The 15,263-nt window shown below is 39.0% G+C and overlaps 1 protein-coding gene across 1 annotated transcript in view; it reads right to left on the minus strand.

Moving 5' to 3' along the window:
• Nucleotides 1-831: 831 nt before the first annotated feature.
• Nucleotides 832-15,263, minus strand: part of RXFP2 (relaxin family peptide receptor 2) — an 85,504-nt gene continuing 71,072 nt past the window's right edge. The window contains exons 16-19 of the mRNA XM_027877598.1: nt 11,850-12,079; nt 9,283-9,690; nt 8,092-8,310; nt 832-1,094 (exon numbers count right to left, since the gene is read on the minus strand). Of these exons, the coding sequence (XP_027733399.1) occupies nt 832-1,094; nt 8,092-8,310; nt 9,283-9,690; nt 11,850-12,079 (1,120 nt within the window). The remainder of the gene's footprint in view (nt 1,095-8,091; nt 8,311-9,282; nt 9,691-11,849; nt 12,080-15,263) is intronic.

A 15,263-nucleotide genomic window follows, 5' to 3' on the forward strand; every position in this document is an offset into this window, starting at 1 on the left:
ATATATGTATATACATATATATGTGTGTGTATATATATATATATATATAAACATATAACAGGAATGGAAATCTAGCAAGGTACCTTCCCTGGTGCATCCCCCAATGGCTGGGTAACTCCCATTGATTAATACAAAGCCCAAGAGCAGGGGGATTGTGAACAGAAAGGCAAAGACACCTTATGGTTTCACCCAAAGTTAAAAGGGCAGTGAAGGGATTGAAAGATTATGCTACTTCTGTGCCCTGCCCAACCCTTTTCCCCCAGCTTGATGCTACAGTTTTATTTTATAAATGGATAATCATTTTCTCGCTAGCTGAATTTTAATTGTATTTCCATATTTAAATAGAGACAACCCACGTATTTCCAGAGCAAAAGGAAGTCAGCTGTTAGTTTAGAGCAGGGAAAGATCAATTCTATTCATTGTGTATTGGTTATATAAGATCAGAGGATCCTTGGTTTAGAACTAGAGGGACCTTAGACATTAACTAGTCCAACCACCTCGTTTTACGGATGAGTAAACTAAGGCTTAGAAAGGTCATGTGATTTGGACAGGGTCACACAACTTGCAAGTGCCTGAGGTGGGATTTGAGCCCAGATCTTCTTGACTCCAAGTTCAATGGACTACACTGCTTCTTGTAGGGAGCCAAGGAGAGATTCTTAGCACAAACGATAACCAGAAAGCTTGGTGCTGAAATGCTAAGAGTCACACAAGAGGGTGACTCTTGCAGATAGCTTTGCTGCTGATAAAAATGAAAGATATTTCTGAAGTTTTCTTCTTGGAATGGCATCCAATCCATATAGAGTCTATTCAACTCCTAGTCATCAAAGGCCATCACAAGTAAGTTGGTTTTGTAATACTGTCCCCTAGAGTTATTTTGTTCAACATCCCAAGTTTCAGGGAAGTGGAATCATTTGTCCAAACAATGGAAGTGAATAAACTTTTCTTTTCACTTTTGAAAATTGACCTTCTCCGATGCTTGTGTAGCAGTTGTTTCAATTTATCCTTAAAGAAGCTGGTTGTGAGTGTGTAGAGTATAGGGTTCAGGGCACTGTTTATTGGCAGAAAAAATATCACAATCCAAGAAGTGATTGTGCCTAGAGAAGGAAACAAGATGTTTAATTATGGGAGACTATTAGTTTATTTTTTTTATAAAAGAATATACAAACATTTTGGGGTCAATACTTATAAAAATTTTTTGATGGACATATGTTGCCATTAAGTTTTCAGTTTTCTCACTTTATTGAAAATCTCTAGGGAAAAGTAAAGACCAACAGTTAAAATATGGGAGTGTTTGGCTACAATCATACAGAATCACAGATTTCTGACTGGACAGTCTACACCTGAATAGAAATTGTTGCTACTACACCTAGCAATTGGCCATATAGCCTTTGACTGAAGACATTTGGGGAGGAGGATTCAGCTTTTGGACAGCTTTCATTATTAGGAAATGTGTCTTTATCTTGAGCCAATATCTGCTTTTCTGCACATTTCACTTGACTCCTGGTTCTACCCATGGGGGCAAACAGAACAATTCTAAGCCTCTTCATTTCATAGGTCTTTCCATAACTGAAGTCAGCTTTCGTGCTGCTGCCCCCTGATCTCAAATCTCTTCTTTAGGCTAAATTAACATAACCAGTTCCTTCAGCTTATCTCCTTAGGGTATGGTGTTGAGGCTCTTTACCCGTCAAGGCTCATCCTCAGAGACTGAGGATGGTCATTCTCCTCTGAACAATGGGCAGTTCATCAATGTCCTTTCTGAAAGATAACAACCAGAACTAAATTCAGCATTCCAGATCTGGTCTGACCAGGGCAGAGTGGTGGGTCCATCACCTCCCTAGTCCTAGGTGCTAGTCATTAACTTCTTTACTGCAGCCTAACATCACATTGGTTAGCCAGGTGGCACAGTGGATAGAGTGCCAGGCCTGGAATCAGGAAGACCTGCGTTCAAATCTGGCCTCAGATGCTTTGTAGCTCTGTGACCCTGGGAAAATTACTTAACCTTGTTTGCCTCAATTTCTTCATCTGTAAAATGAGATAGAGAAGGAAATGGCAAACCATTCTAGTATCTCCAAATAGGGTCATGAAGAGTCTGAAATGACTGAACAACAACAAGATTGCATAGCATTTTTGGCTGCTATATTATGCCTTTGACTCATATTGAGCTTTCAGTCCAGTAAAATCCCAGATCTTTTTCAAATGAACTTCTTTCTAACCATGCCTCCCCTATCTTCTACATTTGGAGTTAATATCCTAAGTATAAGACTTTCCATTTATTCCTATTAAATTCCATCTTATTAGGTTCAGCCCAATGTTCTAGCCTGCCATAATTTTTTTTAGATCCCCTGTCTGTCATGTAACATACTAGCTTTCTCTCCTCCTAGTTTGTGCTGTCTCCAAATTTGATAAGTATATAATGTATGCTTTTATTCAAATCATATGTAAAAATGTTAAACAGCATAGGGCCAAGAATATGTCTCTGAGGCACTCCATGGCAAACTTCTTTTCATGTTGTTATCAAACTATCACTGAATATTAACTAGAACTAGTCATACATTCAGTTCCTGAGCCTACCTCACCATACTATCATCTGACCCATATCTTTTTTATGGGAACAGTATGAGATACTTTATCAAAAGCTCTATGGTATAGTGGATAGAGCACTAGGCCTGGATTCAGGAAGACCTGAGTTCAAATCCAGCCTCAGTCACTTATTTGTCATGTGATCTTGCTTGGGCAAGTCACTTAACCTCTCTGTAAAATGAGAATAATAGTAGCATCTACCTCCTAGGATCATTGGGAGGATCAAATGAGATAATCTTTGTGAAACATTTAACACAGTGCATGGTGCATAATAGTGCTATATATGTGTTATTATTATTATCTCTGCTACAATATAGGCATTTACAGCCTTCTTTTATCTACTAGTATAAAAACCCAGTAAAAAAAGGAAATGAGGTTAGTTGGGTCTGACATTTTCTTTCGTCTTCTTCTATTTTTTTTTTTAGGAATATAAACAGTTCAACTTTAATAAGTCCCTTAAGATTTCTCTTTTCTGTTTACTTTTTCATGTTTTCTTGAGTCTTGTATTTGAAAGTCAAATTTATTATTTATTATTATTTAGCTCTGGTCTTTTCATCAAGAAGGCTTGAAAGGTTTCTATTTCACTGAATGTTCATTTTTTCCCCTGAAGGATTATACTCAGTTTTGCTGGGTAGGTGATTCTTGGTTGTAATCCTATCTCCTTTACCCTCTGGAATATTATATTCCAAGCCCTCCAGTCCCTTAACGTAGAAGCTGCTAAATCTTGGGTTATCTTAATTGTGTTTCCACAATACTTGAATTGTTTCATTCTGGCTGCTTAAAATATTTTCTCCTTGACCTAGGAACTCTGGAATTTGGCTATAATACTCCTAGGGGTTTTCCTTTGGGGATCTCTTTCAGGAGGTGATTTGTGCATTCTTTCCATTCCTATTTTGCCCTCTGGTTCTAGAATATCTAGAATATCAGTTTTCCTTGAAAATTTCTTGAAAGATGATGTCTAGACTCTTTTTTTTTTATCATGGCTTTCAGATAGTCCAATAATTTTTAAATTATCTCTCTTGGATCTATTTTCCAGGGGCCTGACATTTTCTTGATGAAGTCAAGCTGTCTCTTTGTGATCATCATTTTCTTTTCAAGAAATTCACTAACCACCCATTTAATGATACACTCTACGATTTTACCAGGAATCAAAGTTAAGCTTACTGACCCAGAGTTTACAGATGTTTTTCTCTCCCTTTTATTGAAAATGGGACAGCCCTTGCCCTTCTCAGGTCTTGCGGCTATTCTTACATTCTCCACAATTTTTCAAAGATCATTAACACTGGTTCAGCAATGAAATCTACTCATACTTTCAGTGTCCTGGGATGTAATTCATATGATCCAGCTGACTGAAATTTATCAAGGGATCTGGGTGCTACTATTTCACTCTCTTATTATGTCCAAGTACTCTACTATTTTTCCCCTGTTTATATTGCTTTTCTTACAGAAAAATGTGAACATCATGGAATTTTTTTGTAGCAGTATGATTTAGCAGAAGGAATACAAGACTTGGAACTTAAAGATCTGGGTTCAAATCTCAGCTCTGTTACTTACCATGAGTAAGCCTTTGGGTAAATCACTAAACCTTTCCAGGTCTCAGTTTCCTTATCTGTCAAATAAGGGGGTTACATTAGAGGACTAAATACCATTCTGGTTCTAAATCTATGATCCTATGATGTAAGATGATTGTGAATTTTGGAACACCATAATTTCCAAAGAGTCAAAGTTGTAGATTACTCAAATGTCACCTGGAAAACTGCACGGTGGGTGTGAGTAAGATGTAATTTATTTCCGGTGATGCTCTGTGCTTTAAAAAATTGGGGGAAAATCTCATTCGGGAAATAGGCATTTACAAAAAAGATATGGGCTAATCATGTAGTGAAATTGAAGGATGAAAAGCTTGAAAGCTGTACTGATTTCCATCCAAACCAAAAAGGCCTTCAGGAAGACCTCTGCCCTATTGGGTAGAGCCTCTGTGATGTATCTATGAAGGAACATCAGTAGGAATTCTGCTAGGTGAGAATGTGCAAACCTGTTGTGATCTGTACCAATGGAGGGGATGGGTATTCTCCTTGAAGAGATCACAGACATAGTGAAATCTTGGTTCCCTAATCACAGAGCAGCAAGGATGGGGAATCTCTGGCATTCATCTTGATTTTTATCTACCTTTAAGATAATATTTTTCTGGTCACTGGTTGTGCTCAGGGAATAATTTTCAACTTGAGGTGTAATACTACTCAGAGGGAATCTCTCCAGGATTAAGAATGGTGGAAGAAACTGTGAACAATAGTTAAAAAGTGACTCACCATTCCAAAGGGCAATTAACTGGTCAAGCACTCTGAAATGCACCTATCAAGTGAATGGCAGTTATGATCTCCATCCCTTACCTATTCCTTATACTCTATAACTTAGATATTACTGTATGTGCAAACTTTTTAAGTCTCACTCCTCTCCTCCAACCTCTATCTTTCCCTCCCTTTCATTTTTTATCTTCTACTTTCTCTCAGTCAGTCTCTTTTTCTCTCTGTCTCTGTCTCTCTGACTCTCCCTTTCTCTCTCAGTCTTGTTTATCTCTGTCTCTTTGTCTTTGTCTTTTTTAGATAAGTTCACAGGAATTGGAAAGGACACTAAATGGCATTTTACCCACCAGCTCTTCAGATGACGAAATTGAGTCCAAGATAGTTAAAGTGATTTACTTGAGGTGTAACAAGTAACATGTAACAGCTAAAATTTGAATTTGGGTCTTCCAATTCCAGATCTAGCTTTCTTTCTATAGTACTGTGATACCTCTTGCTCTTCTCTCTTTTACTTTATCCCTTTCCCCAATTGTTATTCTCTCTATCTCTGTCTTTCTCAAATGGGTTTGTGTTAATATTCTATTTATCTTACACATTTTACCTATGCCTTTCTCCATACTCCCCCCGCCACTTCATTCCTTTTCCATATTGCCTCTCCTCTCACTTTCTCCCCTTCTCTTCTTATATAATAGCCCACATTTCTAGAGTCCTTGAAAGTTTATCTCCATTAAAATCCTGCTCCAATTTCATTATAGATTGGAGGTGAGCCTGGGTTCCTGCAGACAGCAGAAGTGGAGTACAAGTGCTCACTTTTTAAGGTGGGCAGACCTCAAGGACAGACCAGTGCCAGATTATCTCTTGTCTGAAAACCTGGCCTAGTTGTAAAGGAGAGATTCATCATCAGATTGATCACAGGGTGAGGAATTTTCTGGTCACAGCAACTCTCAAAGACTTTCCACTTGGGCATGGAAGAGTTTTGGTCTGGGCCAGTAAAGTTCAGTTGTTTCCAACTCTTCATGACCCCATTTGGGATTTTCTTGGCAAAGATATTGAAGTGGTTTCCCATTTCCTTCTCCAGCTCATTTTTCAGATGAGGAACTGAGGCGAACAGGGTGAAGTGACTTGCCCAGGGTCACACAGCTATTAAGTATCTGAGGCTAGATTTGAACTCAGGATAACAAATCTTCCTGACTCCAGGCCTGGCACTTCATCTGCTATACCACTTAGCTACTCAGTGAAGTGAAAACACAGAGGCAACTGCAGATCCCTGATGTCTTTTAAGGTCTACAAAGTACTTTCCTTACAACAACCCTTTGTGTATTAGGAATGTTATTAACCTTATCTTACAGATGAGGAAACTGAAGCTGATTTGCCCAAGGTCATACATGTCTACAATTCAAATCCAAGTTTCCCAATTCTTCCCACTGCGCCGTGTTCCCTCTGGGCGCAACTTATTCTCATGTCATTCCACTCCAATAAACCCCCATTTGTTCCCTTAGATCAAACATCAATTATTCTGGCATTCAAAGGCCTTCCCAATCTGGCTTCTACTTCCCTTTCCAGCCTTATTATTTATTATTCATTCCCCTTCACACACTATGATCTAACCAAACTGGCCTTCTTGCCTTTCTTCACTCATAGCACCCAGTCTCCTTTCTTATTGTCCTGCACAGGCATGGAATACATTTCTTCCTCACCTCCACTTTTTCAGCTCTGTTTTCTTTAAGGCTTACCTCAAGCACCATCTTCTGCAGGAAGGTTTTCCTGAGCTCTTTGCCTCTTGGTTTTTTTTCCCCCCAAATTGTTCCATTTGGTGTATATACGCACATATACATATATACATACATACATATGTGCACACACACACACAAATATATGCATATATATGTACACACACATACCTACACACATATTGCTTCCCTAGCTAGATCCTTAAGGGCATGCCTTAAGGGCATGGAATGTTTATTTCACCTTTGTGTTTTTAGCCCAGCACTTAGTAAGTAGTTAAATACTTGATAATGATGGTTTCCCTACCCTGTGTCAGGTTTTCTTGCTTTTTTACAGTCTTCTCCCCTCTCCATTTTCTTCTCCTTCCTTCCCTTTGGCTCACCTCTCACTCTTACATACTTGTTATTCCTCCCTTTCTCTTCCCTTTCATTTTTTCCTTCTCTTCAACTTCCTTAATATGGAAATAACACTGAACCAAAATATATTGTTAGTATTTGTTTTTCTCATAAAATAGAGCATTATGTTTCCAGTTCTTAATTTAAAAAGCGGCAGAACTGCACTATTTTTCACTCTGGGGGGAAAACAATTAAATTTAAATTGTTTTGTGTCTGTCCTTCAATTATTTTTCTGTGACCAGTGATCCTTGTCAGAATAAAGTTTCTCTAATCCTGCAAAGCAGTATCTGCATAGGGTTTTGCATTGATAATTAAGATTCCCAAGGCTTGTGTGAAGTCCCATTTAGTCAAATGGCTGCTTGGGGTGGAAAGTGCCAAAACCTGTTTTGGCTTCTGGGCAGGGTCTGGGTAAGAGAGACAAGATATCTTGGCTTAATATAATCATGGGGATTTTTTGAAGGCAGGGACTGTGTCTGTTTAATTTGAAGGAATAGAATTTAGCATGACATCATGCACAGACACAAAGGGCTCTGAAGATGTCAATAACTTACTTTTCCCCAGTCAGGTAGTATAGACACAACACAAACTGCAGAGTTTTAATTGTGGATTAGAACCAGTAAACTGTGGCACCAAACTCAAGTAGAAATGGAGGTCACTAAACATACATAAAAAAGATCCCTGCTGGCATGCATATTGACTTACAAAACCACATATTAGTAATATTTATGTTCTATCGATTTTTATATATTTGTACATATTTTCCAGGGCCACCTCTGCAGTAAAGAACACAGTCAGCTAGGCATATAAGTCCCTTTAAATTGGCCAGGTGAGCGGAAGACCTATTGAAACCCCATAGCTGCTTCTTCTTCACCTTCTCAGGTACCAGACTCCTTCTATCTTCTGATTACCCCAGCTGCTATCAGACACATGATTTCCTGGTTTTTAAATGGGAGGGAAAAAACCTCAGTTTGTATGGTATTGATTTATCCTCTTTCTGTAACCTTCCTTGCCCCCCTCCCACTCAACAATATACAAAAGAGGACATAGAGGGAGGTTTTTTTTTTTTCTCTCTCCTAGGAAGGAGGACTCACCTGGTATTTCCACTGGGAAGAGGGAAAGAATTTTTATGACAAATACAGGAATCCAGCAGATGGCATCAGAGAACACGATAAAGAAGAAACGATTGGCCAGAGCTACATCCCTTCCAATGTGGGTCCTCACAATGGAAGTCTGCAGGGCTGTTTTTTGAATGGAACAGAACATACTGATGTAGGAAAACACTATGAGGAGGAAAGCCAGCAAGTTCACACCTGGTGGGGAAAAGCACAGATCTTAACACTTTGGTGCTATCCAGACAACAGTGCAAACCACAGGATATTTTTAGAGGTGCTATTCGATGTATCTGCTAGGCAGGGTGCAGAGAAGTAATTCCTCTTTCAAAAACCACAATGCCATGCAGAGAAAAATCTAGAGTGAAGAGGATATGTTCTGGGCCATTTCTCCACAAATAGGAGATTGTCAAATGAGAAGGGAAAAATATTTTCAAATATAACAACCTTCCATGAAGGGATTCCAAGATGCTGCAATTTAAATGTAGGGGCCTCATGAGGCAGGATCTGCTTTATCACAATTAGAAGAGAAAGATTTTTAAGGCCTCTGAAGTTCCAGACTTTTTCCACTATGACCTTGTAAAATTCGGATTGCATTACCAAAATGAAAATGGAGACACGCCAATTTTTGGAGATGCTTACCCCCAACATGTAAGTGACTTTCTAGAGATAAAGTACCTTATTAAGAACCATGGCATGGCTGATTCTAGATTTTTTTTAAAAGGATAAACAACAACCCTTCCTTTCCTTGTCCTTGAAAGTGCCTCATACTTGAGCGTTTGGGAAATTGCATTCTATTCTAACCCTCATCTAGGTTGTCTGAGGAACAAGGGGCTCACATAAGTTGGCAGAGTTCCCAGGTGAATTGCTTTAGCTCACAGTCATTGTTGATAAACATGAAAGCAAAGGATGCTATGTATCAGAGAAAGATCACCTAGAACTCCTGTATTTAATGTGAGAGCTTTTTAGTATGCCTTCGGCTATTTTCAGCACTAAATTTCTACAATAAAACACTTAATAAAATATTTCATCAGCATGTACCAAGCATTTTTATTAAAAACAGAGCATGGCAATGTAATTTTACTTAGTAATATGCATAAATTAACCTTGCCAGAAACTTATAGCATTTGTAGAAAAATTAAAGTCAAATGGAAAAATTACAACATAATTTACCTAGAAAAATGCCAAGAGAATACCCTTTGCTTCTAACATCTTCTGTTTGGTCATAGAGTGGAAAACACACTCCATTTTTTCCATAGAAGTTTCCAAAAAACTCCTCACTCCAAAATGGAATAATAGCTATTAAGAACCCAGCAATCCAGATGCAAACAAGGATGATCATCGTCTGGCGTTTTCCCGGACGAATATTACTGAAGGGAAAGACAATGACTACATACTTCTCTAAAGTCAAGTATGTCAGCAGCAAGACGGAGACCTCTGTGGATAACATGGCCAGAAACCCCATGAGGCGGCACTGTAAACTTTCCATCCACAGCAAAGCATACTTTTGGTATTGTCCTCTATATTTTATGTCAAAGAATCCAATGAAAAACAAGTAAACTCCCATTAGACAGTCAGCACCTGTTAAAGAATTACAAAAATGTCATATGTTAGTAGTAATTTCCTAGCCTGTAATCTCAGCTACTGGATAGAGTGAGGCCAGTGGATCTCTTGAGCTCAGGAGTTCTGAGTTGTAGTGTGCTAGGCTAGTCAGGCATCTGCACTAAATTTGGCATTATTATGATGAGCCCCCAGGAGCAGGGAGGCCATCAGGTTGCCTAAGGAGGGATGAACCAAATCAGATCAGAAATAGGGTTCCTGTGCCAATCAGTAGTAGGACTGACCAGTGAGTAGCCCCTGAACTTCTAGCCTGGGTGAGATGGGGAGACCCAGGCTTAAAAATAAGCCCCAAACTAAATTAAAAAGTAGTAAGAACCAATTTCCTCATAACCATCTCTCTAGGTCTGCTTCCTGAATCCTATAATTCTGTCTGGACATGAGGAAATAGTATTGAACACTTGAATGAGCAACAGAAAAAAAATCCCTTTCTAGATTTCTTTTTTAACCCCCTTTCTGGAATAATTTATTTTAAAAAATTAGATTAAATCTATGATTTTATTGGTATAGTGAAGTCTGTATGAGAAAACTTCATCTACTACGATAGATCTGATGTATGATTTAGAAATTTGGAGATCTGCTTGTGGCACTGAGATTATGTGACTTGCCTAGAGTCACATAGGCAGAGTCAGGTCTTCCTGGCTTGGAAGCTGGTTCTCTACCTCCTTTATCTTGTTGGGCTTGCTATAAAAATCCCATTACAAGCTGTAATTACTTAAAATGGATATTAAAATGAAAAAGCAACAGAGAGGCACATGGTATGTTTTAGGTGGCTATGGCATATTACAAATGACAAATTACAGCAGAGAAGTGACCCAAAAGGGTGTCATCAGAGATGTATGTGGCTGAATAAAAAAAGATGGACTGTCACATGGAGAGAGGGTAATAGACAGACAGCCTGCACAATTCACTGATATCCTCAGGCTGTCATCAGAACTCAAGGAAAACTCCCAGAACATTGGCAGAGTGGAACCCCTGTGATAACCTTGTTGGAGAATATGGACAAGAGACAAATCTGACAGGCAGGCTTGGAATGTTTCTGATCTCGCATCGCTAGAGGGAGTAGCTGCACTGGAGAGATCATAGGAACATGCTGTAGAGCTGGGAGGTACCTCAGATGCCATCTGGTCCAATCCCTTCCTTTTACAGAATAGGAAAGCAAGTCCTCTCCCGGTGAAATGTCCAAGGTCACGCAGGGAGTTAAGTGGCAGAGTCAGGATTTGATCCAAGGACCTAGGACTCCAAAACCATCACTCTTTCCACCGTACCATGCTCATTCCCACAAATCCCCTGAAGCGCGTGACTATTTTCTTTAGTATTTGTCTAGCAGGTTTTATATCTATATGATTTCCATTTATATTTTCAGAAACAATACTGTATCGGTCCAAATCCCACTTCTGACATTTGGTAGGAAAGGAATAAGCATTTATTGTGTCCTATTATCTATGTTTTATTATATTATATTTTTATTTATTTTGTTAAATATTTTCCAATTATACCTTAATCTGGTTTGGGCTTTGACAGCATTGTGGGCGGTGTATGTTGCTGTATGACTGCTGTCCAAGGACAGTCTAAGAGTCTAAGAATAGAAGTTATTGTTGATAATGAGGGTCTGATTAAAGCACTGTTTCCATATAGGGGAAGGTGGCACAGTGGAAGGAGACCAGAGTTTAAATCCTGCCTCAGTCACTTAACTAGCTGTGTGATCCTGGATGAATCACTTAACCTCTTCTAGACTCAGTTTCCTTCTTCTTTAAAATAGGACAATAACAGCACCCACCTCACAGGGTTATTGGGAAAATCAAATGAGATGTTATATGTAAAGCATTTCGTAAACCTGAAAGTATGCCATACATGTTAGCTATTATTATTATTATACCCTACCATACAATAATCCCTCAAATGACTCATCTTTTCTATCTGACCCCATTTTGTGCTGGTGAGAATCATTGGATTAGGGAAAGCACAGGTGATGTTCCGATAGCTATAAAGCATGAAATTGATATGGTGATCATATCCCTGAGATTTACAATTTGTGCATAAACTCCATTTGTTGTCAATTTCTAGGTATCTTGGGTGTGGTCCCCAGAGTTGGAGTCTAATCAAACCAAAAGCCCACTTACAGCACAAGATTTTGATGGACATAGCATGGGTCTTATTTTCAGCTCTGATGAAGGACCTCATGCCAATGACAAAAAGATTCCCAAAGCAGGTAATGAAAGCTATAACCCAGACAAATATCCTCAAGATGTTGTTAGCCAAGAGATCCTCAAATGAAGAAATGCCATCAGTCAAAGGTACACATATTCTCACGTGGGGAGCATAGGAGCAATACCGAAAATTTTTGAAATAACTGAAATCAAAAGAAAAAAAACACAGCTGTTAGCATAGATCAAGGCTGTAATCTGCCTGTTTGATATGTGGTATCAATGGACTTTTTTCTTGAGGGGTCCAGACCTGTGAAGAGTTCCCTGGAACTCTGGGAATTCTTTATTAATGGAGATCACCAGCTTACCTGCAGCTCATAGACTTAGACTTACTGGGGTCAAGGAGAGATAAAGTGAGGCATGTCCCTGGTCACCATATCAGAGGTAGTCCTTTAATCCAGACCTCCCTAACTCTCAGGCTGATCTACCTTTTACATCATATTTCTTTTAATCGTAAGATCATAGATTTAGAGATGGAAGGTATCTTAGAGGCTGTGTAGCCCAGCCCCTTCCATTTTACAGATGAGGAAACCGAGGCTCAGAGATCAAGTAAACCACCCAGGATAACACAGCTAATAACTGTTTGAAGCAGGTTTTGAACCCAGGTCTTCCTGACTCTAAGGCTTGTACTCCATCTACCTCAACATTTTAAATTTATTATATAACGTTCATGTAATCGACTTAGACAGTGCATGGAGTGCAGGAATTAGAGTTAAGAAGATCTGATTTCAATTTGTCCCTCTGACATTGGTAAGCTATGTAACCATGAGCAAGTTACATCTTCTCTGGACCTCAGACAACTGCTTGAGACTTAGACACTAAGTGATAAGTCTGGGATCTGTGGTCCCACACCAAATTCTTGATAGATTAATGTATTCATCTAATACTTGTACTTCACAACAAAGCTACTTAATTACCTCCACCCTATAATTCTAAGCAATGTTTTTATATTATCGATGATTAGCCTGAAGTACATAGAAGATGACAAACCTACCCAGGGTGCCTTTGGTGGAGTGAGGATTCAAAATCTGAGGGATTCTAATTTGCTTATCCATACTGCCTTATTCTGTCACATAAGGAGAGTAGATTCTCATTATGAAGCTGATCCCTAACCAATATTTGGGGATTTGGGAAGCACAGAGAGAGATGACTTCTTTGTAAAGAGCCCATCATTATGAGTTAGGCATTTGCATTTAGTTATACATCTTACATTTAGTTTAATATCATCAATGCACTCACTTTAAGGAAGCTGCCTTTTTTCCTTGATACTAATAGGGCAGAAAGTCCTCTGAGAATAGGAAAAGTCTGGGGCTGAGGAGAAATGGACATCTTAAATACTGATTTTGGATCAGGGCCTTGAAGGATTTAAATAAGTTGGGGGGAGGGGAGAGAGAAAGGTTTTAGGTCATTATATCTATGTATTTTCTAGGTAGAAGCTGGGGGCAAGGTTGGAAGGATGGGGTATCTGGCTCACCAAACCCATGTCTTGAATTTTCTTATATGTCATCCTTTCTATTTTTATTCCGCCCATATCTTCACTTCATCATTTCCTGGCAAGCTTCTTCCATCTTTCTTCATCTGCCGACTCAGCTTTAAAAAATGCTGCCTGTATCAGGCAGTTGGGGAGCAATGACTAACATGGGCACACGGTGGGCAGAGCTCAATGTTAGGATGCTAGGGATGGTCTGCACAGACCCTTGTCTCAGGGATTTTACAGTCCGATCTCCTTAAATGCTGCATCTAGCTTAAGGGATTTTTATATCTGTTTGGTTCCTTTTCTCTTCCTTGTAACCTCTAGCAAACACAAAATCTTTCCTCTTGGCTCTTTTATAATCCCTGTATGTTAATCCCATGCAGTAAAATATAAGTCTTTTGAGGACAGGGATTTTTTTGTGTGTGTCCCCCATAGTTGACTAACACATAGTAGGCATTTAATACTGGCTAATGCATGATGAGTTAAAGTGAATCAAATAGATCCTGCCAGATGGCTTTTTTCAGTTAATTTCCCTCGCTAGAGTGATTTTGCTGACATTTCAAGATGGAAACAGAGGGGGAAATGGACTGTGGAGGTGCTACAGCTGATTCTATGGAAGGAATTGAGGACTTCAGCAATTGGATCACAGAAAAGGCCAATAAATAGACTGCTAATTGTTCTGCCATTATCAACATGACTCTTAGGTCAGTGTTTAAAGTGGAAATGTCATCTAGTTCCAAGAAGTTTGCATTTGTGAGAAGATTCTTCCTGCAACAGGAAATATTCACCTGATGAAGCTTTCGCGAGAAAAACCTGGCTTGAAGTCATAAAGTTACTTAATGTTAGGAAACCACACTATGACTTTGAAGTTTGCAAAGCAGTTAACATGCATTCACTCCTTTCCATTTCAGTGCTTCTAGATGTGACTATGGACAAGTCAGTTTGCTCATCTGTTAAGTGGTGAAAATAATATCTTTGATACCTACTGCAAACCATGAGGTAGATGTTACAGATTCATCACCATTTTAGAGATGGAGAAATTGATTTGGTCAGTCCAAAATCAATAACCAGTAAGTATCAGGACTGGAACCTAAGTCTTCTTGGTTGTAGGTCCAATGCTCCAGCTAGTATGATCTTGGATTTGAGAGGATTGAGTAGATGATCTCCTGAGAAGCAATGTGTGCAGTGGAAAGTGTATTGGACTTCTGTCAGAGGACTAGGGTTCAAATCCCTGGTCTGCTACTTCCTACCTATATGACCTTTGGCAAGTTACAACCTTTCTGGGTCTCTGTTCTTCATCTGCGAAATGAGGATGTTAATCTAACTGGCCCATGAGTCCTTCTGGTTCTAAATCTCTGATCCCATATGACCATAAACAAAATGTTTTCCATCTTGTTCATTTGCTAAATTTTGGTCTTACGTTTATTTCTTCCCATTTTTTATATAGATACTGCAGAATTTTTGAAATGATGAACATATATAGTATCTTGCTAATGAGAGTTGATTGTATTAAGTGGGATTGATGCCATCTACATAGTACATTTCACTCAAAGAACTTAATTCATTCCAAACTATTGTAATGGTGAATTTTCTCTGTCACTAGCAGTATCAGCACAGGGAATTCATATAACATCTTTCTTCACTCCAAGCTCCTATTTAAAGCAGTCAACTGCTCATCCATGTGAGGGGAATTAATTTTTTCTAGTTCACCTGAGCAGCGTTTAGCCTGTGACCTCATCTCATGTAATGTGTGGCACTTAGATGCACCCCCATACTTAGTGGACCTCAGATGGGTGAACGTCTTGTATCCAAACAGAAGTTTCATTGCTGTTGGCTCACAGTAAAATTGAGCTCTA

Source organism: Vombatus ursinus, unplaced genomic scaffold, assembly GCF_900497805.2.
Source record: "Vombatus ursinus unplaced genomic scaffold, bare-nosed wombat genome assembly UNPS02014813.1, whole genome shotgun sequence".
NCBI lineage: Eukaryota > Metazoa > Chordata > Mammalia > Diprotodontia > Vombatidae > Vombatus > Vombatus ursinus.